General features: G+C 40.6%; 1 protein-coding gene across 2 annotated transcripts; it reads right to left on the minus strand.

The window, feature by feature from the left end:
• Positions 1–211: 211 nt before the first annotated feature.
• LOC127173101 (tensin-3) lies at positions 212–26,965 on the minus strand. Of its 2 annotated transcripts, XM_051122746.1 has the most exons (27): positions 26,691–26,965; positions 19,927–20,076; positions 19,765–19,815; positions 19,559–19,681; positions 19,359–19,423; positions 18,878–18,961; positions 18,101–18,213; positions 17,868–17,928; positions 17,417–17,492; positions 16,944–17,070; positions 16,745–16,810; positions 16,512–16,613; positions 9,809–10,552; positions 8,601–8,867; positions 6,873–7,006; positions 6,519–6,630; positions 6,211–6,285; positions 5,486–5,579; positions 4,691–5,088; positions 4,481–4,609; positions 2,971–3,066; positions 2,805–2,882; positions 2,566–2,643; positions 2,317–2,485; positions 2,167–2,235; positions 2,034–2,063; positions 212–1,235 (listed from the first exon to the last, which is right to left on the minus strand). In XM_051122746.1, exons 2-27 carry the CDS (start codon positions 20,074–20,076, stop codon positions 1,094–1,096), a joined length of 3,633 nt encoding a protein of 1,210 aa, XP_050978703.1. In that variant the 5' UTR covers positions 26,691–26,965; the 3' UTR covers positions 212–1,093. The 2 variants fall into 2 exon arrangements, with proteins under 2 accessions (XP_050978703.1, XP_050978712.1); XM_051122755.1 differs by lacking the exons at positions 19,765–19,815; positions 19,927–20,076; positions 26,691–26,965 and having other exon boundaries at positions 18,878–18,956; positions 19,559–19,589.
• Positions 26,966–27,767: the final 802 nt, after the last annotated feature.

Raw genomic sequence — 27,767 nt, forward strand, 5'->3', positions numbered from 1 at the left:
CAGTGGAAACCTGTTCTGTGGAGCCACCAATCACACAATCTGAACAACATGAACAAACCCCTTCAAACAAAGACTTTTAACCTGTACAAGAAAACAATACTGGAGTGTATGTAGACGGTGATCCGCTGCCTGAGTGAATGAAGATGACCAGCAGCATGACAGCTGTTCATCAAATCTGCAGCCTTAAAGTGAACTGATAAAACAGATCTGATCATTTCTGCCTGCACTCTTTATTTCTCAGATTCTGCCACCGATGGAAGCAGATGACGTACATGAACAGACATTCGGTACCAAAAACTAAAAAAATACAAGAATATTTCTATTTTCTGATCAATATTTAGAGCGTGTGTGTGGTTCATTTCAGCTTCTGAAAAGAATAAATAATCCTCAGCAGTTATCTGTGTGAATGTAGTCAGTAGATTTGTGCTCTGCTGATGTATAATGACAAATCAGATCTGTTCAGATGAGTTTAGAGAGTCCATCAGTCCACAGAACAACATAATCATTAAACCAATTCTCTAAACACAATTGATGCAGAGACTCCTGTACAACACACGACTGAATCTACATGACGTATGAAAACAGCATCATGACATACAAAAAGATACACAAAAGCATCAGAGCTGTCAGACTGGAGTCAGAGATCAGAAATATTCATTCATCTGCACTCGAGATTCTGAACATCAGCACTGACGACAAACACCACTAAACACATCTGACACTATTTCACATGCGTAACCTTTTATATATATATATATATATATATATATGAAGTTTTTTCTGTAGAAAACGACTTGGCATATGTAATAGAAATTTGCAAGTAAAAAAATTAAAAATACTAAATATATAGATAACTAAAATGCACTGACATTATAAAGATTTTTTTGGTTTTATGTCATCAGTAGTGGGATACATTACACATAAAATACTAGAAATAATTTAAGAAAGCGTTACTGTTCATAAACACACATATGTTGAGATTTATATCCAATGAGAGCGATTCTATTCGAGCCTGTGTAAACCATACTTACACTTACAATACACAAATATACAAACACTGTACATGCTGCTTTTCAGAAGGACTCCTCGTTCATCACATCCTCTGAGAGCCGATCATGACTTTGGAGACGAAGTTGACGATGGCGCTGGCGGGCTGCTCGGGGTCGTGCTCCGCAAACACGTGACACACGTTCTCCATACTGCTGCCCGCTTTCCTCGCCACAAACCCGAAGATCCTGTCGCGGAAGAAAGTAGTTTAGCAAAGGCCTGATTTAACCCTCTACTGCTCTTCAGTCACTTCTGACCAAATAAATCTGACTTTTTTTTTACCATTATCAAAATGGTACAAACTAGTAAAGATTTTGGCACTTGCTGAGTAAATACAAAGCAAAACAAAACAAAACAAAACAAAAAAAAATATATATATATGGATATGATTGAAAAAAGTTAAATGGTGTTAAAAAAATGGCTGCATTGGTCAAAAATGGGGGTGAATTTGGTACTGCACCCAAACTAATTCTTACTGAAAGCTTATTTTTTGCTGATATCAACCTCAGATTTGGAATACAACGTGTTTGATTTTCTAACAGTTTCAGAGTAAAACATAAACATTTTAAAAAGTTTTAAAAATTATATTCTTGAAAAATTTTCAATGCATTTTTGAGCCTTTTTCATAACAAATTTACATTACTTTTTTTTGACTGCTGCAATAATTGGCCAAGCATCTTCTTTAAAAAGAGATTAAATCAAAGTCTGTGCTTCAAAGACTAGTTTAAGATGGAAATTTCATTTTTTAGGTCTATGCTCAAAAAGAGGCGATGCACAGACCATAAAACCTCCTTAAAATACATAATATTAAATAAAAACCATTATCAAACTAAAATATAGTACATTCATTTCACTGAAATAAAAAAGCAGCATGCGAGCAGCAGCAGCAGAGTTAACTCTCTCTCTGACTAACCAGTTAAATAAAGTCCTGTAACATCAGGGAACTGAACTGTAGTTCACAATCACATTAAAACCAAATGACTCACTTTGCTGAAGAGCAGCCTTCTCGTTTCCATCTGCGAATGAACAGAGAAACAGTGAATAAGAAACACGAGAATTACAGAAATATGAGCTGACTGTCAATGATATGAAGCAGATGATTGAGCAGAAAGGACTCACTTCCTGTCCTGTGGGTCGAGAGCACAGAATATGACGGTGCTGACGGCGTAGTGTCTCCTGAAGAACAGTCTAGAGAGACAGAGAGTGTGTGTTAGTGGAGTTCGATCACATGTGTCTGTCAGATGCATGAATGTTTGAGGGCTGCGTTACTTTCTCTGGTTGTCGGTGAGCGTGATTCCCTGCGAGGACACTTTGAAGTGCACTACGGTGGAGGACGGGAGCGAGTCGGCGCTCAGGATCTCAGTGGTGGCCTTCTGCACCGCCTGATACCCCGTCAGAGACTCCATCTCCACCGAACCCAGAAACCACACGTTACAGGCTGGAAAACACGAGATTATGAGGTCAATCACTGAGTGATCATGGCTGAGTTATCATTACTGCATATGGTTTTGGACGCACCTGCTCCTTGTTTGAGGAGTTCAGCTGCAGAGTTGGTGATGGACTGCGACGACGCGCTGACGGCGTCCTCTAGAGGATCTGAGGAGAAACAACAGCCACACCATCAGACCCCGCACCAGTCTCTCCAGGATCTCTGTTTGTCTTCAGATTTGTAAATGTGTTTGAAAAATGTCTCTCCTGCTCACCAAAGCTGCATTTATTTACACAAACGGTTGTCATGAACAGTAAGAGATGAATACCTCTGTCAGGAATGATGAGTTTACAGGGAAGAGCCAGAGGAGTGATGGAGTGCTGACAGACCAGAGCGCTCAGACTGCCTGCAACACACACACACACACACACACTTCAGTGTGAGTGAGAGAATCACACAGCAGGATGAATCAGTCACAGGTCTGCTGGACTTACCGAAGTAGGGTTCGCTAGGGCATCCTTTGAGCCGGACGCCCCGCGGCGAACACTCGATCAGGAAGTGCCGCACCAGCTCACTGGACAGATCCGCTCCTGACAACACACACACACACACACACACATCAACAATAGCGTCTATAACAATGATCTGAAATCCACTCTGATCTCAGGTTTCAGACACTGCCTCACTTTCTTCTCGAGGAATTACAGGAGACACAATAAGAGTGAGCTCTGATTTCACACTCACTAAAGCGCTTGTGAAGCAGCACATATCTGCAGTGTGTCATTACAGCTGACGCTCACGGCTCCATCAGCACTACACTACTGAACAAAAACAAGTGTTCTTAACCGTAACAAATGTGCACTCCTAGTGTACTTCAAAACTCTACTTAAAGACATATAACATATGTCACTTAAGGGACTTAAAGACAGACACTTTCATGACGGTTTCTTAACATACTTAAAAACACTTTAAAAAATGCAAATAATGTAAAATTAAGTTTAAATTTTAAATCATTGTTTTAATAAACTATTAATGTTTTTAAAGAATTGCACTTATTTTGATGTGATGGTGACTAACAGACTAAATCACATATAAAGTACTTGATCATAATTTTACAACATTTAAAGTTAATATTTTAAATGAACTAACCTGGAACTTTATTATTATTATTAAAATTATCATTAGAAATGGCATAAAAGTTTGAATAGAAATGACATGAAAGTACATTTTAGTTTATAATGAACACTTGTCAGCACATTCAGTAGTACTTAAACCATATTTCATAGACAATAAAAGTAATGATGAAAATACATATAAAGATGTACAGAAGTCCTGCTTAAGTGGGTCAACAAAGTTCATGTAACTGCATTTAATATAAACTATATATATATATATATATATATATATATATTATATTCTCTTTAAGTATATTATTCTGTTGTTATCTATGATAAGTTTTCTTTTTTTAAAGTAGGCTAAAGCATATTTCTTTTCCAGAAGGGAGGCTGGTGTGTGACTGTGTTTATCTGATATAGGTGACCCTGGAGCACAAAACCAGTCATAAGTATCACAGATATATTCATAGCAATATGCCAAAAATCATTAGGATATTAAGTAAAGATCTTCCATGAAGATAATTTGCAAATTTCCTACTGTAAATATATTAAAACACTATTTTTGATTAGTAATATGCATTGCTAAAAACTTCATGTAGACAACTTTAAAGGTGATTTTCTCAGTATTTTGATTTTAGATATTCAAATAGTTGTATCTCGGCCAAATATTGTCCTATCCTAACAAACCATAAATTAATGGAAAGCTTATTTATTCAGCTTTCAGATTTCCAGTGGACTCTTATGACTGGTTTTGTGGTCCAGGGTCACATACAGCACTTCATGCAGTGACGGTAGTATCATATGGAAATACGGGTTTCATAAGTTTGCTGTGTGTCAGCGCTGATCACGTATGTAAACACACACACGTGTGAGTGAAGTCCTTTCTCACCTCTCCTGCTCTGCAGTGCTGACGGCGGCGGTGTGGCCACTTTCATGGCCAGTCCATACGCGCCTCTGAACGAGTGACTGTCCCGCACGACGAACGAGCCGGGCTCTTTGTCCTTCAGCACCGCGATAGCTGCGTGAGAACAGAGAAGAGGTCAGATGAGCGTCAGACATCTCTGTCGTCCCGTCAGCCGTCACGCGATCGGATCCGTACCTTGGTCCCGTGCGATATCGGGCTTGTACCAGTATTTGGAGGTGTCCTGGACGAATTTGACCGTCAGCTGTTTGCTGGAGAGCCCGTCTGATCCGCCGGCGGTCGCCCGGGTCTGCAGCTCCGGCAGGACGCTGGGGAACGGGATGCTGAGCGAACTGCCGCTGTGAGGACTGGAGAAACCGCTGGGAGACGCCGAACCCTGCGAGTGCTCGCCGTCCGACGCCAGCAGGACGTTCTGCTGATACTCCAGTCCCTCCAGCGCCGGGCCGAGGCCGAACTTCTCCTCAAACGTCTGCTGGAGGACTCGGGCTCTCGGGCCGCTGAGAGGAGAGCTGTGGGCGTTCGGAGCGGGCAGAGACGGGACGGAGGACGGGGCGAAGCTCAAGCAGTCTGCAGACCTGCATCAACAACAACACACACTACTGTCATCATCAGCTGTTCCCTGTTTATGATTGTGAAGCTGCTCTGAAACTCTGAATCTGTATTGTGCTGTTGAAATAAACGTGAAAGTGCCTAAAGAGACAATTTTTTGGTCTTCTACCTTGATCTACCTTGATTTGAAGGAGGCTAGTAGGACCTTTTTAGTTTTATTTATAGTGATAAAAGGTTTATTTCACTAAAATGATAACTTACAGATGCAACATGGTAACATTTAATTTTAAAGTATATAATATTCCAAAGTATTATATCAAAGCATGGCAATAAATACAACCAGTCTGGACTGAGAGCAGATACCAAAACACTGCTCTGTGTCGCTTTATGAATGAATGAATGAATGAATGAATGCAGCTGTACCGGTCAGAGAAGGCCGTGACTCCAGTGATGTACGGCCTGTGATGCTGGAAACCCTCGTCTGAAGCTCCCATAAATCCTGCATTCTCTCTTATTTCTGAAAGAACAACATGAACACGACACTTTCACATCTGCTCACATTCACAGGACAACACTGAATATGAGGTGTTCGTCACTGCAATCACAGCTGCACATGCAGTGAAACACTGTGTGACTCGTCCATCACGATCAGCTCAGCCAATCAGGTGAGTTTAGAGGCGGAGCTAATCTGACAGATGGGATGTGCTTATTTGTAACGTCTGGAGTTACATTTGATGACACACTTCACACTTTCACACCCTTTAACTCAGCTAAAGCGTGGATAATGAGCACACGTGGTGATTCCATACACAAAAACGAATAAACACACACTATATTTGTCACTTACCAGTGTAAAAACAGAGTAAATGAACCAGAAAATCCAGCAAACTAGTGAGGAAGAACTAAGACATTAATTCTGCCATGCTAATAAAGCATTCTGAATTGAACAAACTAAACTGATCAAATTGACTCACTGGATAATCATTGTAAGGAGCTAGAAATATTTTTTTAGCATAGCTAGATTACCTATTATTACGATTCTTTGATAAAAAAGAGGGGCATTATTAGAATCTTAAGACAAAATCAGCACAGTGATGTCTTTCAGTTCCCTTCACACAGATCAGAAGTAAATAAATGGTGTGATTTACCGTGTTCAGCTCTACAGGATCCAAATGAAGGAGACGGAGTCTGTCTGTATGGTGAAAAACCCATCATGCTCTTCACTGGAGACACACACACACACACACACACACACACACAGATCAATCACTGACAGATACAGCAGGTGAAGTGTGGATGTGTGTAGATACTGATGATCTTTATATCATTTAAACCTGCATACTGATGATACTCCTGATTTATGGCTGAAATATTGAACTGAACCTAAATACTAACAATTAATGAGCTGCTCTACAAGGAAGGACTCAACTAGTGCCCTAATGTGTGTGTGTGTTACCGTATGGAGTGGGTGGTGTGATGGGGAAGGCTGGTGTTGAGGGCATCACGTCACTGCCAGTGTCCAGTGAGCTGAGAGACGAGTACTGCACACCGTCTGATATGAACACATGCTGCACACACACACACACACACACACACATGGTTAATGGAGAACATTAACAACACCCAACACAGGAATAACAAAGCTATTAGTTCCCTCACTAGTTCAAAAGGCTTATAAATCAGCCAAAAGATGTTGTTGATGTGAATCTAGTGTCCTGCAGGTGTTTGTGTGATGGGTAAGTTTAGGGGTAGGGTTAAGTTAACTGATTACATTAACCTGATAATGGACAAACAAACATGTATGTGTCACCTGTGTGTGCGGTGCAGCAGTGGTCAGTGTGTGTGTGTCTGCCGTGTTCAGGTTCAGTGTCCAGGCCGTCTGTCCTCGTGCTCCACTCAGCTCCGTCACGTCACTCGTCTTTGGGCTCATAATGAATCTGTTCTCTGATGACACATGAACACACACTCAGATCGCAGCACACGGAGCTCCTCACATCGCTGAACCACTGACAGTCCTGCATCCTGAACCAGTCCTAGACTCATACCCATGTTGGGGAAAGTTACTTTTAAAAGTACTGCATTACAACATTGCCTTACTTCATAAAAAATAATTAATTGTGTTACTTTTTTATGGAAAGTAATGTATTATGTTACTTTTGCATTACTTTTGTCAAAAGTTATATTTTTGGCTACTGTAAAGGCCCTTTCACACCAAAAGTGAAACGAATAATCCTCAGGCTGCAAACTCCTGATTTCTCTGAACACGGGAAGAGGAGATCTGTCAGTCAACACATGGACAAAAGAGATGCCATTAATTATTTGAAAAAGCAACTCAGATATTTTGTTGTAAGTTTAAAAGTAACGTGCCGCTTTACTAGTTACTTGAATAAAAGTAATCTGATAAGTAACTTGTAATGCATTACCCCAGCACTGACTGTACTATAATCATGATCATAAACCATCAGTGAATAACAAGAACAATCATCATAACAAAGTGTGTTTGCTCATGAAACAGCAGATCAGATCAGACTGAACACTCATGGATTGATTGCTCTGGCTCAGATCACAAATGAAGACATGAGTGTGTGTGTGTGTGTGTGAGTGTGTCACAGACTAATAAGTCATAGCTTATTTAATGGAGTCATAACTCCATTTCTCAAGCTAACCTAACCCTCCAGAGAAGACCAGTATGCATTATTCTGTACTTATCTCCACATACTCTAATTCACTGAATAAACATCTGAGCTGCTAAAAGTTTTGAGATCACTGGAGCTGATGAACCCACAAAAAACAGTGGTCACACTTTAGTTTGGGAACCAACTCTAACTATTAACTAACTATTAACTATGACGTTTGCCTCAGTAAACTGCTAATCCGCTGCTTATTAATAGTTAGTAATGTAATTCTAAAATAGGGATCTAACATATGCTCATGCAGAATAAGCCACAAATATGTGCATTCAGTATCGGTAAAATCCAATATCGGTCGACCTTTAATTATAAGTACTAATAAACAGCCAATATGCTAGTAATATATGCATGATACTAAGCAACTAGTTAATCCTAACCTTAAAAATATATACATGTATAAATACATGCAGTTATTACTCAGTACTTAAATGCATAATTACACTGTAACAAAGAATTACTAAATTCCTGATTACACTTTTTTTTTCCTTGTTACAGTGTAATTATACATTTCAGTACTGAGTAAAATTAATTAACTACATATACTTAATATATGGTTAGGGTTAGGGTTTATCTTAGGGTTACTTGCATGTAATTACACATAATTAATTGTTATTATAATAGTAAGTACTGTACATGTAACGTGAAACAAGGGCACAAAATAAAGTGTTAACAGATTTTCTTTTACAGTTATACAGGTTTGAGTAACGTGAGGATGACTACATGATGATATAATAAACATGCTTGCGTGAATTAACACTTTTCTCAGGTGATTTCTCAGGTTTTAGGATTATTACGCTACCAAAACTACAGATGCAGCAGAAAAGCGTCAGTATTTTATGAGTACTCACGTAAGCTGGTCTCACCCATCTGACGGGTCGTGTCTCTGCCGCCGTCCGTCTGCGTGTTTCCGTTACTGTCCGCTCCGCCGGCTCTGCTGATTGAGCTGGGTTTGGTGGGAATGGGCACGAATGTGGGATCCAGGTCCAGGATGAGCTGGTTGAGCTGGTGGATGGAGTTATCGATGTCCAGCGTCAGAGAGCTGAACTCCTCGTCGTGTTTCTTGTCCACGTCTTGTCTCTGAGAGACTGCGGGACTCGACGGACAGATGTTCTGCACTGAAACGACAGAAACCACCACTCATTCATTAAAGTGCTCTTTTATACTGATCTAATGGAAAATCAGTTTGCAGTTTAAATGTGTTTGGTTCAGTCTGAATAAACGCAAATAACTTTCCTCACAGAAAAATGAAAAGAAACAGTTTGTTTAAATAGTATTTTGTCTTGACATCAGAGTGTTCATGTGCAGAACGCTAGTGTTACTCACTGCTGAAATTATAATAGTCAATTTAGATTATGTTTGTTGTGAAATTAAGTTGCAAAAAGCCAAAAAAGAAAAAAAAGAGAGACTTTATTAACCTGCATGAATTAACATTTTTGCTTCTGATTAAAGAAAATCTATCAAGTATGGTCTTTATAATTAATCTGATGTATCTTTTTACGGCATACAATTGTTTTTGTGTTTGGGAAAATTAAGTATAATTAAATTAAATTAAATATATTAAAGGGATAGAACATCTTTCTTGAAATGAGAATCCAAAAATCTGATAAAAACATCAAAATAATCCACAAGTAATCCAGCCACATATTTGTTTAGAGCTGTTTTGGCTTGTAAACGGTGCTTGATCTGTGCAGACTTCTCTCCTGATTCAGACCAGAAAACTTTTTTTACTGGAGAAAGCATTAATATGGATTTTCTTTTGTCTTCTCAAGACGTTAACTGATGGACTGGAGTGGTGTGGATTACTTGTGGATTATTGTGATGTTTTTATCAGCTGTTTGGACTCTCATTCTGACGGCACCCATTCACTGCAGAGGATCCATTGGTGAGACAGTGATGGAATGACACATTTCTACAAATCTGATGAAGACACAAACTCATCCTAATCTTGGATGACCTGAAAGTGAGAACATTTTCACCACATTTTTATTTTTGGCTAAACTATTGATTTATTAAATATAATTTGATAAAGTCTAATCCGTGTGTTCATTCTGCTCACCGGTGGCTTTAGGCAGCAGCTCCTGTATGTTGTTGTGGAAGCGCTCCTCGACGGCGTCCTCCTCTGGCAGGTACGAGTACTGCTGAGCGGCGACCAGCTGCTGCTGATGGACCCACGTCTGCGTGGAGTATCCGGCGTGCTGGAACGCGTGCCTGGGACTCACGCCGAGCGCCGGAGCGCCGACGGGCAGCGACGCGCTCCTCTGAACGAACCCGGCTCTGCGCTCGTACTCGTCCACGGCCGCCGCGTGCGTCTGATGCTCGTCTGTGCGGCCGGGACTGCCGAAGCCGTCGGACAGCAGCGAGTTCTGGCTGCTCTTGTGATAGGACGAGGAGAGCGTGCCCAGACTGTCCACGCTGTGCAGGTCGTGCCGTGAGGTCAACACTTCATCGTCCAGGATGTCGGTCTCGCGCTCCTTTGGCCGCGAGCGTCCGTTCACAAGGACCGGCGCGGGGCTCACGGGCGGCTCCGGCACGGCGCAGCCTCGGCTCATCTCGTCCAGGCCGAAGCCGCTGAGCAGCCGCTTGAGCTCCACGCGCTCCTGCTGGCTGGGCTGCGGGGTTTTGGGCCAGCAGTCGTTGCGCAGCGAGGCGCTGGAGAGGCCCGAGTCGGTGCTGGCCGATAGCGTGTGGTCGGGGCTGGAGGAGGTGCTCTGCTGCGCTCTGGAGAGAGTGGCGCTCCTGCTGCCGTTCCTCCTCACCGAACAGCGCTCCAGTGTGGGAGCGGGAGGCTGGAGAGGAGCCGCTGGAGAGAGAGGAGACGAACATGACTTACTGATCACAAACACAACACTGAAAACAGCGAAAGGATTGTTGTTGCTGTTCACTGTCATCCACCAAATGAAAAGTGCATTCAATGTGCATGAAATAAAATGCTGAATTAAAGCGTAACAGCATTTACTAATAACATGTTTAACATATTAATGTACATTTCCGCCAGAAAGCGTTTGTTCAGCTTCTGTGATGACGAGACCTTTGACCTTTCTCCAGTGATCTGCAGTAAAGTTTCTCACGGTCACACACGTTGTATCTATGCTTATTTTTTAAAATAACTGTTTAGGCATGATGCTGTTGTCCTTGTGGCCTGTTGGTTTGGTTCCTGTCTTATAACTATTATAACAAAAGACTTTTTTTAAAATCCCTTTGGTAAAATGAGTGGAAAAACTACTTGCAGAACCGGCAGTGCTAAAAAAGTGGATGGCACCAATGCACTCTGTAATTATGAGAAAGTCTAACCACTATGTGCCTGATGAAAACCTACAGTAACCCTACATTAAACACTGGTCAACAGCTTCAGCCGCATGAGTTACTGATGTGTTGAGTGAAGAGCAAACAGCTTGATGACTATTGAGTGTTTACTAGCAGCAAACAGCAGAAAGATGATGAAGACTGATTCACTTACTGCAAATGATCCAGTCTACAGGCATTCACAACTTTTCACAACACTTTATCCATTACACCTCTCTTCTCCACCCATACACGCTCACATCTGCATGCAGTGAAGCAGTGATTGGTGTGTTTTTTTCCTCACAGGTGTGTGTTTGTGCCCCAGTAATGCTGTTCATCTGCTCTTGTTGAGTTAGTGCATTGAGACTCAGGGGTGGGGCTATTCTTCCATATATGGAGATTGGAATGTAAACACAGGGGGTGGAGCATGTGACTAGGGGGCGGGGCTGAGGAACAGTTATCTGACACCACGACTCTCCTCTGAAGGGAGCAGCAAAAACACTAAATACTGTTGCCTTGATACAATAAATATTGTTGCCTTGTCTACATTATTAGGTTATATAAATTGTGTCATAAATTGCATGTTGTTTGTAACAACGTATTACTCATTTCCCCAAAATTATGATGTTTAATTACTAATGATATCACTTATTTTCAGGATTGTTCTCAAAGCAGGGAGGGAAACACACTCCCTTATATTCAGATTAATGGTTGAGCAGCAGTGTTTTTCAGTGGACAATTCTTGTATGACAAGTTCCTTTCAAGTCTTGATTATACACTGTAAAAACAGTTTTTACAGTGTAATTTTTACATAAAAATGCTGCAAAAATACTAGTTAACTGGAAGTTAACATGCCACATATGGTGAAACATGGTTGACATATGATTATATTCTGCATAAATAATTTTGTTCTTTTTTAAATTTAACATTATATTTTACATTGTGTGATAACTGTCTTAATTGTTATTTTACAAAAGAAAGTTATTTTCTAAAAAACATTTAAAAGAACCAGAAATGTCACACGAAGGGACTGTGAAATGACGCCAGTCCTGTGAAGATGAGAAGAACCAGGGCAAAAGTGTGGGACACGAAATGACAAAGCAAAGAGCTCTTCAATCTGAAGATAAAAGCAAAACCTCTTCCACAACTAAACACGTCATTCAGGCCTTCAATTACCAGATGCTCACATCCTACAACCACTCTTTCACTGCAGAATACACAGAAACAGATGCTCAGAGCTACAGGAACGGCCCGGCTTCAGTGCGAGTCCAGCTCTAACGTTCATTAACACAGAAAATACACTTGACATGTCCATCAGTCTAAAACAAGTCCAGTTCAGAGTCACTGACAGCTGAAGTAAGCAAGATCGATAACTTTGAGTTTAAAAGCAGGAATGTGAAACTCTTGATCTTATTAAAGCACCTCTGTGAATGCTTTTGTAAAAAGTGTTTGTTATTTATAAGGTGTCTTAATCATTACTTCAAATGCAGGTTTCTTTAAATTGTAACAGTTCTTCTGTGGAATCAACACAAAAAACCTTTTGGAAGCTTTATTTGTGAGAGTGCAGTAAGATACAGTCGATAGAGACACATTTATATCGAACCCAGAATATTTCTTTAAAGCTGCTCAGTGTAGAAACCAATTAATCTCAGCACGTTCAGTCTGTGTGTCACACCCCATTGGTCCGCCTCGGCCCTCCGACCCAGCGGCTCCACCCTGGCTCCCAGCTCCCTCGTCTCCACCGTCGTCCACCAGCCCCACCGGGCTCCCTCGTCCCTCCAGCTCCGCCTTGGTCAGTCGTCGTCCCGCCATCACGTCAGGACTCCACTCCTCCGGCTGCGCCTCGTCGCTCCGTCCCACCGGCTCCGTTGGGCTCCTCCCTCCCTCCAGCTCCACCTCCACCTCAGTCCTCTGTCGCTCCAGCTCCGCCACGGACCTCCAGATCTCCGCCTCAGTTGCCAGAGCCTTGGGTTCTGCCTTGGCCCTCGGTGTCGCCCAGGATCATCGGCTCTCTGTCTCCGCCTCGGGCTCCATCACTACCTGCTCCATCTCCATCGGTCGCCCCCCCTGCAGTTGTCAGCCCTTCCTCCACCATGGCTCCTCCCTCCGTCGGCTCCGCCGTGGGCTCCTATCATGGCTGCAGCCTGGGTCTCACCTAGCTCCTCCTGCTCCGGGTCCCTTCTGTGTCTTCCTTGGCTCCTCCCTCTGTCTGATCCGCCCTGGACTCTGTTCATCGTCCTCCTTCCGGGTGTCCGTCCTCCGCTGAAGCCTCCTCCTATACAGACTTCCTGTGTCCATTGCTTCTTTTTTTTTCTATGGCGCAAGGTTGCGCCTTCTGGGAGGGGGGAGTAATGTCACACCCCATTGGACTGTTTGAGTTGGTTTCTCCCTCTGTTGCCCATATTTGGTCCTTCCTGTTCCTGTCCTGTTCAGTGTCTGTTGTCTGATCTCAGTGTTATGTTGGTGTGTGTTTTCCTGCCCTTCATGTCTGGATTTACCTATTGTGGATTATATTAAAGACTTGTCATTGTATTTTGCCTTAGTATTGCACCTTCCTTACACGACCGTGACACTGTGTTAGTGTGTTGCGCCAGATTGGAACCATTTCATCCGAAGTTTGTACAAATATAAGTTCATTTTCTGTTTTCCAGTTGTGCTTGGAGAGAGGCAGATGGTGTTTGTCTTGTGTTTTGTCATCAAAAGCAGCCAGAATTAGCCAGCATAAACAAAACATTATAATTACAATTCCAGACGTCTTCCTGCCAAAGCCTCAGCATCACAACTGTGTGAGTCAACAAGACTGACCACAGATCAGCTAAACCAACACCGCACTGACAAACCCACACCAACAGCACTGATCAAATGAGCAGGACTGAACTTTGTCAAAGAGCTTCATTTCAGATCATGCTCATCTTGGCTGTACTCCGATAGCAGCCCAAATGACGAAGTCATATTTACATTCTTGTCCAACTACGATGCTCAGTTATTGTGGCCAATGTGGTTGCTAAGAAACTGGATGGTTTCTAGGTGTTTTCTTCCTGTCTGAGGGTGTGATTCAGTTCCTTACTGATCATCTGGTCTGTGGATGTGGCTCTCGTTCCCCCTTTATTGTGCATCTGTGGGATTTTTTTCAGCTGTTTTCTGATCATTTTGTAAAGCTCCATCACACTCTGTCCTGGGGTCGAGCTTCACACTGCAGTTTCATACTAGGTCTAGATTTGTTCAAATCACTTGCACTCGCCTGAGAAAACACCACTAAATTTAAACTATTTATTTATGGTATCATCGTTACTGTGAAAGTATTGTTATTTCTGCAAACTTTGCCCACACAGACAGCACTATACTACTATTATCTGACGGTTTCCTGTAACCCGTGGACTGGCATACAGACAGACGCAGAGCTCAGGACAGTGATAGGACAGAGATGTTGAATTTGCGTGAGCTTTGAGTCACTTCAGCATTTGCATGTGAAAACAGGGCCTGGAGTCTGCCGCAGGAATGCTCCTCAGAGTGAGGCGTCTGTTTGTGCTTGATCAAACCCTCTTCATTAAAGGTGCTGGAACTTGTTTTCATGAATATGTTTTATGCAAAACAGCTGTGGGGGACCTGTGATTTTGGCCAGACTATTCTTGTGTTTGTGAGTTTGAGAAGGGTGTGAATTCTGCAGCGCATATGATGTCCTGCCATCAGCCTCACCACAGTCAGAAAAAGATGCATGGACTCACGGGGTTGTTTTTAGAGTGTGTGTGTGTGTCTGTGTGTGTGTGTGTGTGTGTAAAATAGCAAAGCCACAGTACAGAAAAAGACACAGACTGAATGTTGGCCAACTATGCAAAACAACAAATCATTTAAGACGAGCTCAGGCAGCACACACACACACACACACACACACACACAATATGTGATATATCACAAAACTGAAGGAAGGTTACTTAAGCTTTACAAGAACCAAAAAGGGTTCTATAGTAGGGGTGTGAAAATACATTGATACGGTCTGATGGGATGTGAAAAAACAAATCCATTTATTTATATATTTCTGAATGTAATAATAAAATGTAACTTACACACTGATGCAATGTATCTTCATGTTTTTTTTTTTCAACAACTGCAATTTTGATCCAGTCTAACTTACATTCACATGTGACCTATTTTCCAAATAAATAAATAATTAAATAATAATAATAACAATAACAACAACAACAATAATAATAATAATAATAATAATTATTATTATTATTATTATTATTATTTATTTTCCTAAAGTGTATTTTTGTTGTGGGTGTCCCAACTGGGATACAGGATTTGTAGTTTTCAGAAAGTTCAATTAAATGTTAGATTTTGCTTGCATTTGTGAGTTCATTTACTAAAATGTAATAAAAATCCCTGAATCTAATCAAATCATAATCATATCACAGCATGTTTTAAGGAATCAGCATATATCGTATTGCTGGTTACTGTATCAGGCTGAGTTAGAGGTGTGGCTACTGTAACAGACAGAGTTTGGGGCGTGACTAAGACTGCAGGCTGAGTTTGGGGCGTGGCTACGGTAACAGGCTGTGCCAGAGGGTGTTTATGTTATGCGACCATGACTGACCTGTTACATAGGAAAAAATCCCAGATTCTGTTACAGAAGTGCAAGTAAAAATACAGAGACAGACAACAAGGTAAAGCAATGGTAAACACAGGAGGTACTTTTGAAAGATGGAGGAAAAAGAATGTTTGGGTTTTAATCAAGATGCCAAACTTTTGGCGGTTTCTTGTCAACAGGTAACCTAAAGTTTTTATACTGCACTCTTGCTCGTATGATATTGTTTTTACATAACAGATGAAGAGACAAGGATGTTCATTATATTCAAATATCAAAGGCAACACAAAGGAAGACACCAAACACTCTACTTTTTATGCTATGGACTCGCAAACTGCAGTCGCTACTTAAAAAGATATGAATGAGCCTCTGTTAGACAGATGATTTAAACTCATTTTAAAATATAATACTAATGTGGTTGAGTGAATAATTCAGCGACTCTCTGATTAAAACTTTTTTGCTTGTTTTGTTTCTCAATAAATCAGTGTTTTTGAATGAATCAGTTGATAAATGATTCAGTGACTCACTCAAACACCACAGTAGTGCAAACCTGCAGAAAGAATGACTGTAAAATCTTTCATATTGTTATATGTTTATATTAGCACTGAACTCTAAGCCAGAATTTACTGTTGTGTGCATATAAAACAGGATATGTACAATATCCCAAGTACAACTCCTATTTTTAAACCGAATTAAGCTGCTGGACTTAATTAATTTTTGGGTAACCGTGTAATATACGATATGACCATAATATACATTACTAATAAACGAACAATCTCTGGAGTATCTTCGAGGTGATGTGAGTGTGTCTGTGTATCCAGAGCTGCTCAAGCATCATATAATCTCAAGCACATGTTCTTCCTTTTACAAATAAGCATTCACATCTTCCTACCTTCTGCAGCGCAGATGTTCTGGTACGAGTCCCACTTCGAGAGTGAATCTGTGCTCATGTAGTCGACTGTCACATCTGGACCGTTCTGCCAGCGCTCTGAACCTGAGTGAACAACACACTGATGGATAACAGCTACACCACCGCTATGCCTCATGTGTGGACAGCGCTGCCAAACAGGACATGAAGCGTGGAGAAACTTCAGCATTATCTGACAACAACACAGAAAAACCCACCTGAAATTCTTTCTGGGCCGTCAGAGAACACCAACTCCACTTTCCCATAATCTGGAAATCTGCTATCTGAAATAGAAACATCAGAATATCAACACAACAGACGCTGTCTGTAAGAAACATACAAAGAAGACTCGTTCACTAAACTCGGTACTTGTGAACGGGTGATCGTGCGTGTAGTGGTCGACGGCTCATCGCTGACCTTTGTTAGCCTGCTCCATGTCGTCTTTCTGAAACACGAGGCTGTAGGCCTGAACGGCACCCGTGTGAAACTGAACTCTGAATATAACGTCTCGCTCAGACTGGCTGCTCTTATGAAAGCATTTCACCTGCAGACACGAGAGACAATATTCACATACAATGGTGAGAAAAACACAGTATTCTTCACTGAGACAAAGAGATGCAGAATCACCAAATCACTAAACGTCCAAAGATCCTCCTGTATTTTATCAGGCGTCGAAAGCATTTATTAACAAATGTGTTTGATCCACCTGTCCGTCTGTCTGTTCATACTCTGATTTTACATTCTAGAATATTCTGCTTTGATGAACGGTTTTCAGTCTGTTTCAGGTTATTGTTCAGACTAAATGATGACAAAGTGCATGAATTCTTTCAGCAGGTGCAGTTATACATTTGTTATTGACGGTTAGGTGTTTATTCAGAGTTTGTCTGTACCATAATATCTCCCTTCAGCAGCTGCGCCGGTTCGAGCGCGATACAGATCCTGTCTCTGTGAGCGGCTCCAATGTGACTGCAAAATATGTTCAGAAACTTCAGTCAAACCAGGGTTATTATCATTTACTAAAGCTAACACATGAAAAACGTTAATTACTTGAAACAATTAAGTACTAAAATATCTAAAAATAAACTAAAATATCTAAACTATATCTAAACTATAAATATCTAAATAAACTAAAACAAAAAACAGACAAAATATATATAGGCATAATTAAAAACAAATAAAATGAACAAAAACATGCAATAAAAAAATTGGCAAAACTAACTAAAAGATTAAAACAAAAATTTACTTCAAAATATTTACAAAAACTGTAAAAAAAAAACTATAATAGTGTCATTAAATCAAACCAGCATTAGCCGTGCAGTGATGAGGATATTCAGAACTCACTAGACTCCTGAGACGTACACCACCTGCATCCCCTGATACACCTTCAGATACGGCTGACACGCTGAAAAACATCATCGTACACGAGTAAGAACAGGATATTTTCTGAACTGCTCCAGTTCTATCTGTATTTGACGCTTTAAGAGTTGATTTGAGGCTTTTACTGAAGTAAGATCTAGCAACAGTCACAGATTTAGCCACAAGTTCAATACATCCTTTGACTTTTGATCACTGACCTCCCGCAGCGTCAAAGTTAGGGACGCCATGAATGATGATGCAGTGGAGGAACAGAGGAGACGTGTTCATCTTGATGGAGCCGCTCAGCAGACTGTTGAGGATCCACACGTACCTGAACGAACAGCAAAGCTTCATCTCACACTGAATAATCACGTGTGCTTGTTTGCGAGGTTCTCTGTCATAATTCCGTCCTACTGAATTTGGAGTTTTTAGTATAAATGTACAAATGTCCAGCTTCAGCTGGGGCTTCACATGTTTTTTGCTGTCAAATCTTCACTGATTTTTATCAAGCAAATGTCAGAATAACTGTAGTCGTGTTTCCAGATGAACACTTAATGGACTGAAACAGCTTGGCTTTACTTGATTTTACTTTCACTGTTCCTCAGTGGAGGAATGATCTTCACAAGCCTCCAAAACATCTCACATCTTTAGAGGAACGTTTATTTGTTCATCTCTCAATCATTGTTGGATTGCATTGCATTACATGTTTGGATCATTTCAGTCTCATCTTACTAACACATACTATTGGAGATACAGAGTGAGCGCTGATATTCACATCATTTTATGTCAGTTTCTGCTCTACTGTTTTGAAGAATTGACAGCATCAAAATTTCATCATATAAACATCAGCATCTGCAGCAAATTCATATTTTTAGCAAATAAATACTGATAATGTAAGTGGAACTGGCAAAGCAAGAGTTTGACATCGATCGGATCATCACAGAAGAGCGTGTGGAGCTGCAGGACGTGTGTTTCAGGGGTCAGAAGTGAATCACCTTTTCTGCGACGGCGTCATCAAAGCAGAAACCTTGTCATCATAGAACTTCCTCATGGCGAATCGATCTAAAGCCTGATCTGCACTGTCAGGAAGACACGAACACATCGTTCACATCAGCACACCCGTCCATCCACAGCATTACAACAGCTAGTGTAACAACACATTTGTTGGGTTTCAAATGCTAAAACAAGTGATGAAAATGAAGACAGTCGGTGCTACGTAACTGTGTGCTTGTTGTAGTGAGCCGAACAAGCTGATACACTAAAACAAATGGTAACAATCTAAATTCTCTACACCTGTGGTTCCTCTGATAGGAACATCAGCACAACACCAGCATGACGTTAGTGAAGAGAAAAGATCCTGCAGATACAGTCGTCTAAACTGAGGAATCACACGTTTATAAGTGATCGATTAATAAGTGCTCCTGTGCTAATGACTGAGAGTGTAGATCTGCAGGAGCGTGTGAAGAGCGTAGGTACCTGGCAGAGACGTCTGTGAAATGAACGAAGGAGGAGATGACCACTCCGATCCTGCCCTTCCCACCCTAGTGAATCAGAGAGAGAACGTGCATTACTGACACACATCACACGCTCTCGTTGTGACGCAGCTCACTCCTGACCGAACACGTCGTTGGTAATAAGCCGTGTATCAGATGAAGGCGGGTTCGGCTGCGTCTCACCCTGCAGTGAATGACCACCACGTGCAGCGGGTCGGCGTTCAGCCAGTCCTCTACGGCCTTACAGATGGTGCAGATCTTATCCAGAGGAGGAGCGTGGAAGTCCGGCCATCCCGTGTCCAGAGTCTGAGGAGACCCACACATCAATTCACTTTAAATACACATTTACATTTGACATCATATTGCATGAAGCAGATCCTCCACACTACCTTAGGGTTCATCTTAGTGAGCTCCTGCTTTCTCTCTGACAGGTTGATCACCTGGAAAACCAATGATGACGAGTTAAACAGCATGATATTCTACACCGGAAGCCCGTGATGTGTGATGTAATGACAGAACTCAATCAGGGAGCGTTTCTCCAGTATCCTCACCAGATAGTTGTCTGCGTGTTTGGACTTGAGCATGCGCGTGACGTCTCTCAGGTTGCGCAGGTACGTCTCCTCGAAGCAGTCTTGAGGGAAGGACACCGCGATAATGCGCTCCGTCACATAGGTGAGGTCGAGTTCATATCCCTCCTCCATCTGCAGACAGAAGATGCACCTTCAGATCACACCTGAACTTCATAAGAATAGCACAAGAAAGCTCTAGAGAACACTTGTCTGCAGCACACTGACAGAAGACAGATCACACGTATTCTCCATTCACATTCTCCATTTGCATAATGTTACATTTTTCTCAACATTGTTGTGTCACTGAAGACGCCTACATGGTGAAGCTCATCAGCTCATCAGTGAAAATGAACAGGATCATGTCGCTTTGCCACTGAACAAGGCTTTAGTGGAACTGCATCGATACCTTTGTGAAAAAGAAGGGAACTTAATTGTACTGAATGTTCACTTGTAGTGTACTTGAACTACAACAGTGTCCTCAAAGGTATATATTTAAAAAACTGTACTTGCAGATAATATCATATTAATTGTAATATTACTTTAAAATTAATCTTTAGCCATGCTTTAAAGAAGGAAAGGAAAGAAAAGGTGGTGACTTGTGGCCAAATATGGTGACCCATACTCAGACTTTGTGTTCTGCATTGATCAGTGAACAAACACACACACACACTGTGAACACACACCCGGAGCAGTGGGCAGACAATGCTGTGGGGCGCAGGGAGCAGTTGGGGCTTTGGTGCCTTGTTCAAGGGTCTCAGATCAGTCGTGGTATTGAGGATGGAGACAGCGCTGCTAATTCACTCCCCCCACCTACAATCCCTGCATCATTACTCCAGTCTTCAGTCCTTCAGAAATCATTCTGATATGCTTACTTGCTGCTCAGGAAACATTTATTATTATTATTATTATTATCATCAATATTTAATGCAGCTGAGTCATTTTTTTCAGGATTTTTTGATGAATAGAAAGATCCAAAGATCAGCATTTATCTGAAATAAAAAGCTTTTGTAATATTATACATATACCATTCAAAAGCTTGGATTATATAAATTAATACTTTTATTTAGCAATGATGTTTTAAATTGATCAAAAGTGATGATGAAGACATTATATATAATGTTACAAAAGATTTCTATTTCAGATAAATGCTGTTCTTCTGAAATTTATATTCATCAAAGAAACCTGAAAAAGCTGTTTTAAACATAATAATGATAATATATATATATATTTATTTTTTTTCAGCAGCAAATCAGAATATTAGAATAATTTCTGAAGGATCATGTGACGAGTAATCACAGGAATAAATTACATTTTTAGAATATATTCAAATAGAAAACAGTTATTTTAAATAGTAAAAATATTTCAAAATATTACTGTAATTGCTGTACTTTGGATCAAATAAATCCAGGCTTGGAAGAAAAAAAACTTTTGACTGATAACTCATATTTAAATACATGACATACAAGTTTGATGAGAAATGACAAAAATATATTTTAATTGACCATAAATACATTCAGCAGTGCTTTAACCATATTTTAAAAGATTATGAAATGACATATAAAGATACATGTTGATGTAATTGTAAATAACATGCAATTAAGTGTCTGAAAACATTCCATTCGCCTTAAGTATATTCTTTTAACGTCTATTATTATTCCGTAATAAGTATGTTAAGCTAGTCTTTTTAATGTTTATTTATTTAAGTTTCTTATAATCACCTGAAAAGTAGCCTGCTGTGCTACCACGGTATAATATGGTACTTCAATAAATTCACAATTATTCCTGTAGTCACACATCAGCACGCATGTACAAAACCAAAGAGCATTTTAATGCGTGTTTTAGTGAAATATGTGTTTACCTTCGACACAGAGTCGCTTCATCGCTGACAAATGACGCGAGACACTTGCGCGTTTTGTTTTGTACAAGGACTGATGGGTAAATATTACCTCATCCAGAGATCTTTGTGTTTCCTGTTTATAAAGTTCGGTGTGAGAAACCGCTGCAAACGATTCACCGCGTGAGTGAACTGTCTGAATGAATCAGATTGAATCACAAACAATTTCACGCCTTTAGATAGAGAAGAACAGACTCGAAAGAACTGCTTCATTTCGTGAATCTTTTAACCCTTCGAAATCATCAGATGAGTTGCTATTACTAATAGGAAACCTGTAGAAAGTCTCCTTCTCTTCGAACTTTTGTCAGTTATATTCTTGTCATCATAACACTTCTGTCCATCTGTTATTATCCGGTCAGATCTCTGGACTTCCTGTGGATCTGGAGCGGCTTCATCCGCTGAGCTTTATCTGTTGACCATCTCAGATTCTGCCGCTTAACACAACACGGACCCACGGACCCCGCCATCGGCCCTCATCAGACGAGCTTCAGCCGGACCAATACAACAGACCTAAACCAGCGTGATACACCGATATAACATGTGCTCCAGTCACTTTCAAAATCACTGTCTGTCTTTCACAAGTCTTCACAGTTCTTCTGAAGGGGAGACATGATATAAACTTGTGTATTAAAGTGTATGCAGTATATCTGAGTGTTCTGTATAGGTTTTCCCTAAAACTGGTCAAAAGGTCATTGGAATGTCACAACAACAGACCATCAACTGGGCCTTGAAATAAAATAAGCACTTTGCTTTTGCAACATATAATTAAATGAGAACTAAATGAGATTTACTAACTCAAATACCCTTTTCTATGTATTATATATTTACATATAATAATACCAATAACATTATCAATACACTGTAGGTCAGATCATTAAAAACAACAAAAGACAAAATGTACAAATCACATAATCTGTGCTCACTTTAGATTACATGTGTGTAAATGCCAGTGTTGAGGAAAGTTACTTTTAAAAGTAATGCATTACAATATTGTGTTACTCCCTAAAAAAAACAAATTACTTTATGTAGTTACTTTTTATAGGAAGTGCGTTACATTACACTTACATTACATTACACTTTTGTGTTACTTGTAAAATCTGGGCAGGGTTTGACTGTTTGTTTTTAATATAAAAAAACTTCTATTTTTGGTGAACGTAAAAGCCCTTTCAACACCAAAAGTGAAATGAATAAGCCTCAGGCTGAAGGAAAGGTACATTTACGTCTACACAATACAACACTGGAGAAAAAGTTCAACGCTCATTAGCTATGAAAAAAATGAAGCACAAATGTTAATTTTTACATATTAGTTTGGTTGAATTGCATCAACAAAGCTCAGCAGCAAATACTTTTAAAAAGGATATTTGTGCTATTTAACATATTTAATTATTGCTGATTAGCATCATATTCTGAGTTTGCATTTGACTATTTTTATTTATTTTGAGACATACTGAAACTGTTTTTGTGTGATGAATTAATCTAGTCTAGAACTACAGTAACATCATGTTTACAGCAGCACACACAACACCGCTGCACTTACTCCTGATTTCTCTCAACATGGCAACAAGAAAACTCAGTCAATACATGGGAAAACAAAGTCATTTGAAAAAGTAACTAGTAGTAATGTGTTACTTTACTAGGTACTTGAAAAAAGTAATTGGATTACGTAACTTGCGTTACTTGTTTTGTGTTACCCCCAACACTGGTAAATGCTTGAGTGTATTATTAACGCTGATATTATGAAGTCTCACAAACTATAATAACATGCTGATATAAAGACCAGTGAGCTTGAAGAACTTGGACAACATTGTTAAAGAAAACTGATAAAGGTTTAACATCACTAGGAAGCGTAAATATGTCAAACCAAAACAATACTTCACAACGAGGCTGACAGCCAGAGCAGACAGACGTCTTCAGCGCTGATCTGAAGCTCAAGCATGAGAAAGCTGCAACCTCTTCTGAGAAAGAGCTGGAGTTACTGGAGACACACCTGAGAAACCTGAGACTATTTAATCTGAAATACCAAGATCCGTCTGTTTGGCAGCTTCATGTTCTGAAGCAGGAGAACAGAGGGACCACAGGACCTGATTGAGTCATCATGAGCTGAATGTGCTCATGGAGGCTGTAACTGATGCTGAAGGACTGTGTTTGATTCATTCATCTACTCTGAACGTGTCGTTTCATTGAGGTCAAACAGGAGCGGTAGCCGGATCTTCGGCGCGGTTTCTCGTGTGACGCGGCGGCTCCTCCAGACGTGTCTCCGCAGGCCCGCCGTGGGCCGCACATGCCTGGGATCAAGGTGTGTCGGCCCGAGGAAGAGATTGAGCTCCCGCAGGCATGAGGAGCGAGAGAGAGCGCGTGTGCTGAGATCCGGGCCTGTAAAAACAAGCTCCGCGAGCACTGCCGCGCTCGGGTTTCTGTAGCCTTCAGCTACATCAGACACACAAGAGCAGCAACAAACCCACACAACACGTTCAGAGCGGACGTGTGTCCCAATCACTGAACTTCAGTGAACACGTGTCCAAACCTCCATCAAACCATCTTAAAACGAGTTTAGTGAAATTGTTTTTGGCTTCAAATGAAGTAGAAAAGAGAACAATGTGAAGCGAGTTTGTCTCTACAAACACCTCTGCGTATCAGTCGTGATCTATATTCATGAGAAACACAACACTCACTGTCACATGAGAGAAGAGCAGCAGATGGTCAGATCGCACACAACAACCTGCTTCAGACGCGTTGACTGACAGCAAATCTGAATCCACACCTGAGAAAACAGGTGACCCACCTGAACACACACAACACAGCCCAAACACTGCGTCTCACAGACACTTTTGTTCACAATCGTTCAGGGGTTGGTCAGATTTTTCAGTGTTTCTGAAAGAAGTTTGTTCTGCTCGCCAAGGCTGCATTTATTTGATCATAAATAAAGTAAAAAATTGTGAAATATCATTACAGCGGTCTTCTATGTGAATATCTGTTCAAATGTAATTGATTGCTGTGATCAAAGCTGAATTTTCAGCATCATTACTCCAGTCTTCAGAAGTCATCCTAAAATGCTGATTTGCTGCTCAACAAACATTTCTGATTATTAGCAATGTTGAAAACAGTTGTGCTGCACAATATTTTTGTGGAAACCATCATGCATTTTATTTTTCAGAATTCACAGATGAACAAAAAGTTCAAAAGACCAGCATTTATTTGAAAGAAATCTTTCGTATTTTTTAACATTAGTGTGCACTGAAGGAGTCGAAGCCGTGTTTGCGCTACTCTTCTACAACATTACTCTGTTCCTCAACGAAGTGGACAACCAGTTCAGATCACTCTCTACATTTGTGTAAATATTAATATTCCTGTGCTCCTGTAGTCAACTTCCTGGAAGACGGATGAGAACGTCTTGATCTTCAGGCCACATTGTGAGGTGAAGTGGGATGAGATGAGGAGACATGCAGGTGCTCATGCTGGAATACGAGTCTCACAGAACTGACTGTAAACATCACAATCTGGCTTTGAACCGCCAGGGTTTGTTTCAGTAACACTTTATTTTTTGGTAAACATCACTTGTGAACCTCATGTGGACTAGCAGTCATGAAAGTGGTAGTAGACTGTCTGCGTTTATTGTGATGGACATTCTATTGACTATAAGTAACTTTGCAAAAGTACATGTCAGCTTATTCCACTAACCCTAACCTACTAGTCTGCTTATAGTCTAGTGACAGTTAGTTGACATGTAGTTGCAAAGTTACTCATAGTCAGTAGGATGTCTAGAGTGGACTATGGAAATAAAGTGTAATGTGGTGTTCATGCCGTATATCCAGCATCAGAATCCTGTCAGAAATAGCAGCGATGAGGTCCAGACCGCGAGCGGAAACCATCCGCAGGTTCCTGTTGGTTTCTGGATCTGCTCTAAACGACTGCTTCTCTTCACGTGGTCAAGAGCTCTTTAACCCCTCGATCTCCGCATCAGACGCTCTCCATCACACATCCGCTACATTTCATCTGTCTGTCCTTTGTCTGAAACGTTCCCTCTCTTTCCCGCTGTAATGGATTACATGTGTTCCTCATTTAAGTGACTGTGATTTATTACTGTAACACAAAGACTCGACAGAGCTGCCGTTCGGCCTGATCAGATGAGAAAGTGCAGTCTGACAGACTAACAGAGGATCAGCACATAATCAATAGATCGTCAATGAAAGTGGCTCTGATGGCAGTAAAGATGAAAGAGGAAATGCAGGACTGTGTGTGTGTGTGTGTGTGTGTGATGGGTGGAGACACACTGAACATTCCTGGAGTAAATCTTCACACAGCACTTGTCATTAAATGCCCAACCCTGAGGACAGCAGACGACTCTCTCTTCAGCCACACATCAACAACGCCTCGATTATTTCTTGAGATTCAACGAGAGACTTTTGCTAATGTCTCAGATGTTTCTCCTGAGAAAAAGTAGCTTGCCCCCTACAGAGTTTCCAAAGAGAGTCAACAACGTCTTGAGATCTCAACGTTCTTTAACTCTCAACTCTCACTGGACCGACTTTTTAGGGGACAAACCCTTTGATACTCAATGAGACGTAACTGAGAACCTCATCAAGCTTTGAAAGAGAAAGCTGTGAGCCGCCCCACGGCAGAAAAGTGAAAACGGCTCCTATGGCGTGAAAATCAACACGCAGCTCATTCACACGCAGAACTGTCTGATTCAATTAGTGCAATCACACACACACACACACAGTGTAAAAAATGTGGTGAAAAAGTCACAGATCTGAGGCACTAAATACAGCTGTCATCTGAATCCACAGAAACACTGAATGCAGTATGAAAACTGATTCATAAAGAACACAGAGAGAGAGAGAGCTGAGCTTACCTTGTCTGGGTGGAGAGTAGCTGCTCTTGTAAGCGTGAGACGAGAGGGAAACTCTCTTCACCTCGTCATAGTTTAGCTGTAAATCTGCTGCAGACTGGAGGAAAGAGTCCGTCTGTGCCGGAGATTCAGACTTTAGTCCAGGATCACTGCTGCTCACAGCTCATTGCTTTCTCATTAGTCATTTCAGGCTCTTCTAAACTCAACTCCAGAGTTAGTGAAAAGAAAGACGGCCGCAGCGCTGGATCCTCCCCCTGCTCTCCTCTCCTCTCCTCTCCTCTCGTCTCGTCTCCCCCTCCACCTCCATTCTCTGGCTGTTCCCATGCAGCCTCCCTCCCCTCACACACACACACACACACACACGAGGGATGGGGGAAGGGACAGCAACAATACCAGCAGATGCCTTCACACACACGCTGACAGAACTGATCAACTGAATGAGATATTCAAGACAAACAATAACGCACTGAACCATCAATACACTGGGATCAGAACACATTCAATAAGGAACAATAAAAACTCCCATCACTTCAGCAACACATTAAAACTGACATCAACTCCAAGAAAACAAAACATACTAATACAATTAAATATATTCAGAAATAAATAAATAATAAATAAAAAAAAGAACTTGAGAAGTTGAGTTCAACTGAAAGGAAACAAAAAGTACAAAAATAACACCTTAGAAATTTTACAGATTTTAATTAAATCAAACCAAAAAATACTAAAATTAAATATAACAAAATATAAAAATGGAAATTTCACAGATTTTACCTAAAATGAAACAAAAAGTATTAATAAACTTAAAAAAAAAAAAAAAATTCTATTTTTTATATAAATATGACCTTTTTTTGAAAATAAATAAATTCATTAATCAATTAATAACAAATTTTCATCCGTACAGAAAAGAAGTCTCTTGAATATCTCAACAATGTCTCAAACTGTTTTTCAGATCGCAATGCAAAAAAAAAAAAAAAAAAAATCTTACTCTTTATTTTTGTCTTGTTGTCCAGTATAAATATCTAAACATTCTTACCAAGACAAATTTACTTGAGATACTACATCTTACTTTCTGAAAAT

This window comes from Labeo rohita, chromosome 2, assembly GCF_022985175.1.
Source record: "Labeo rohita strain BAU-BD-2019 chromosome 2, IGBB_LRoh.1.0, whole genome shotgun sequence".
Classification (NCBI taxonomy): domain Eukaryota; kingdom Metazoa; phylum Chordata; class Actinopteri; order Cypriniformes; family Cyprinidae; genus Labeo; species Labeo rohita.

Bases quoted from the DNA above. Each gene is read 5' to 3' on its own strand.
- LOC127173101 (XM_051122746.1), bottom strand. From the start codon at position 20,076: ATGGAGGAGGGATATGAACTCGACCTCACCTATGTGACGGAGCGCATT. The intron at 16,811-16,943 runs GTCAGCGATGAG...TTTCTATTTCAG, and splicing joins CATGGAGCAGGCTAACAAAG to ATAGCAGATTTCCAGATTAT. The intron at 2,064-2,166 runs GTGAGTCCTTTC...GTTCATTCGCAG, and splicing joins CTCGACCCACAGGACAGGAA to ATGGAAACGAGAAGGCTGCT.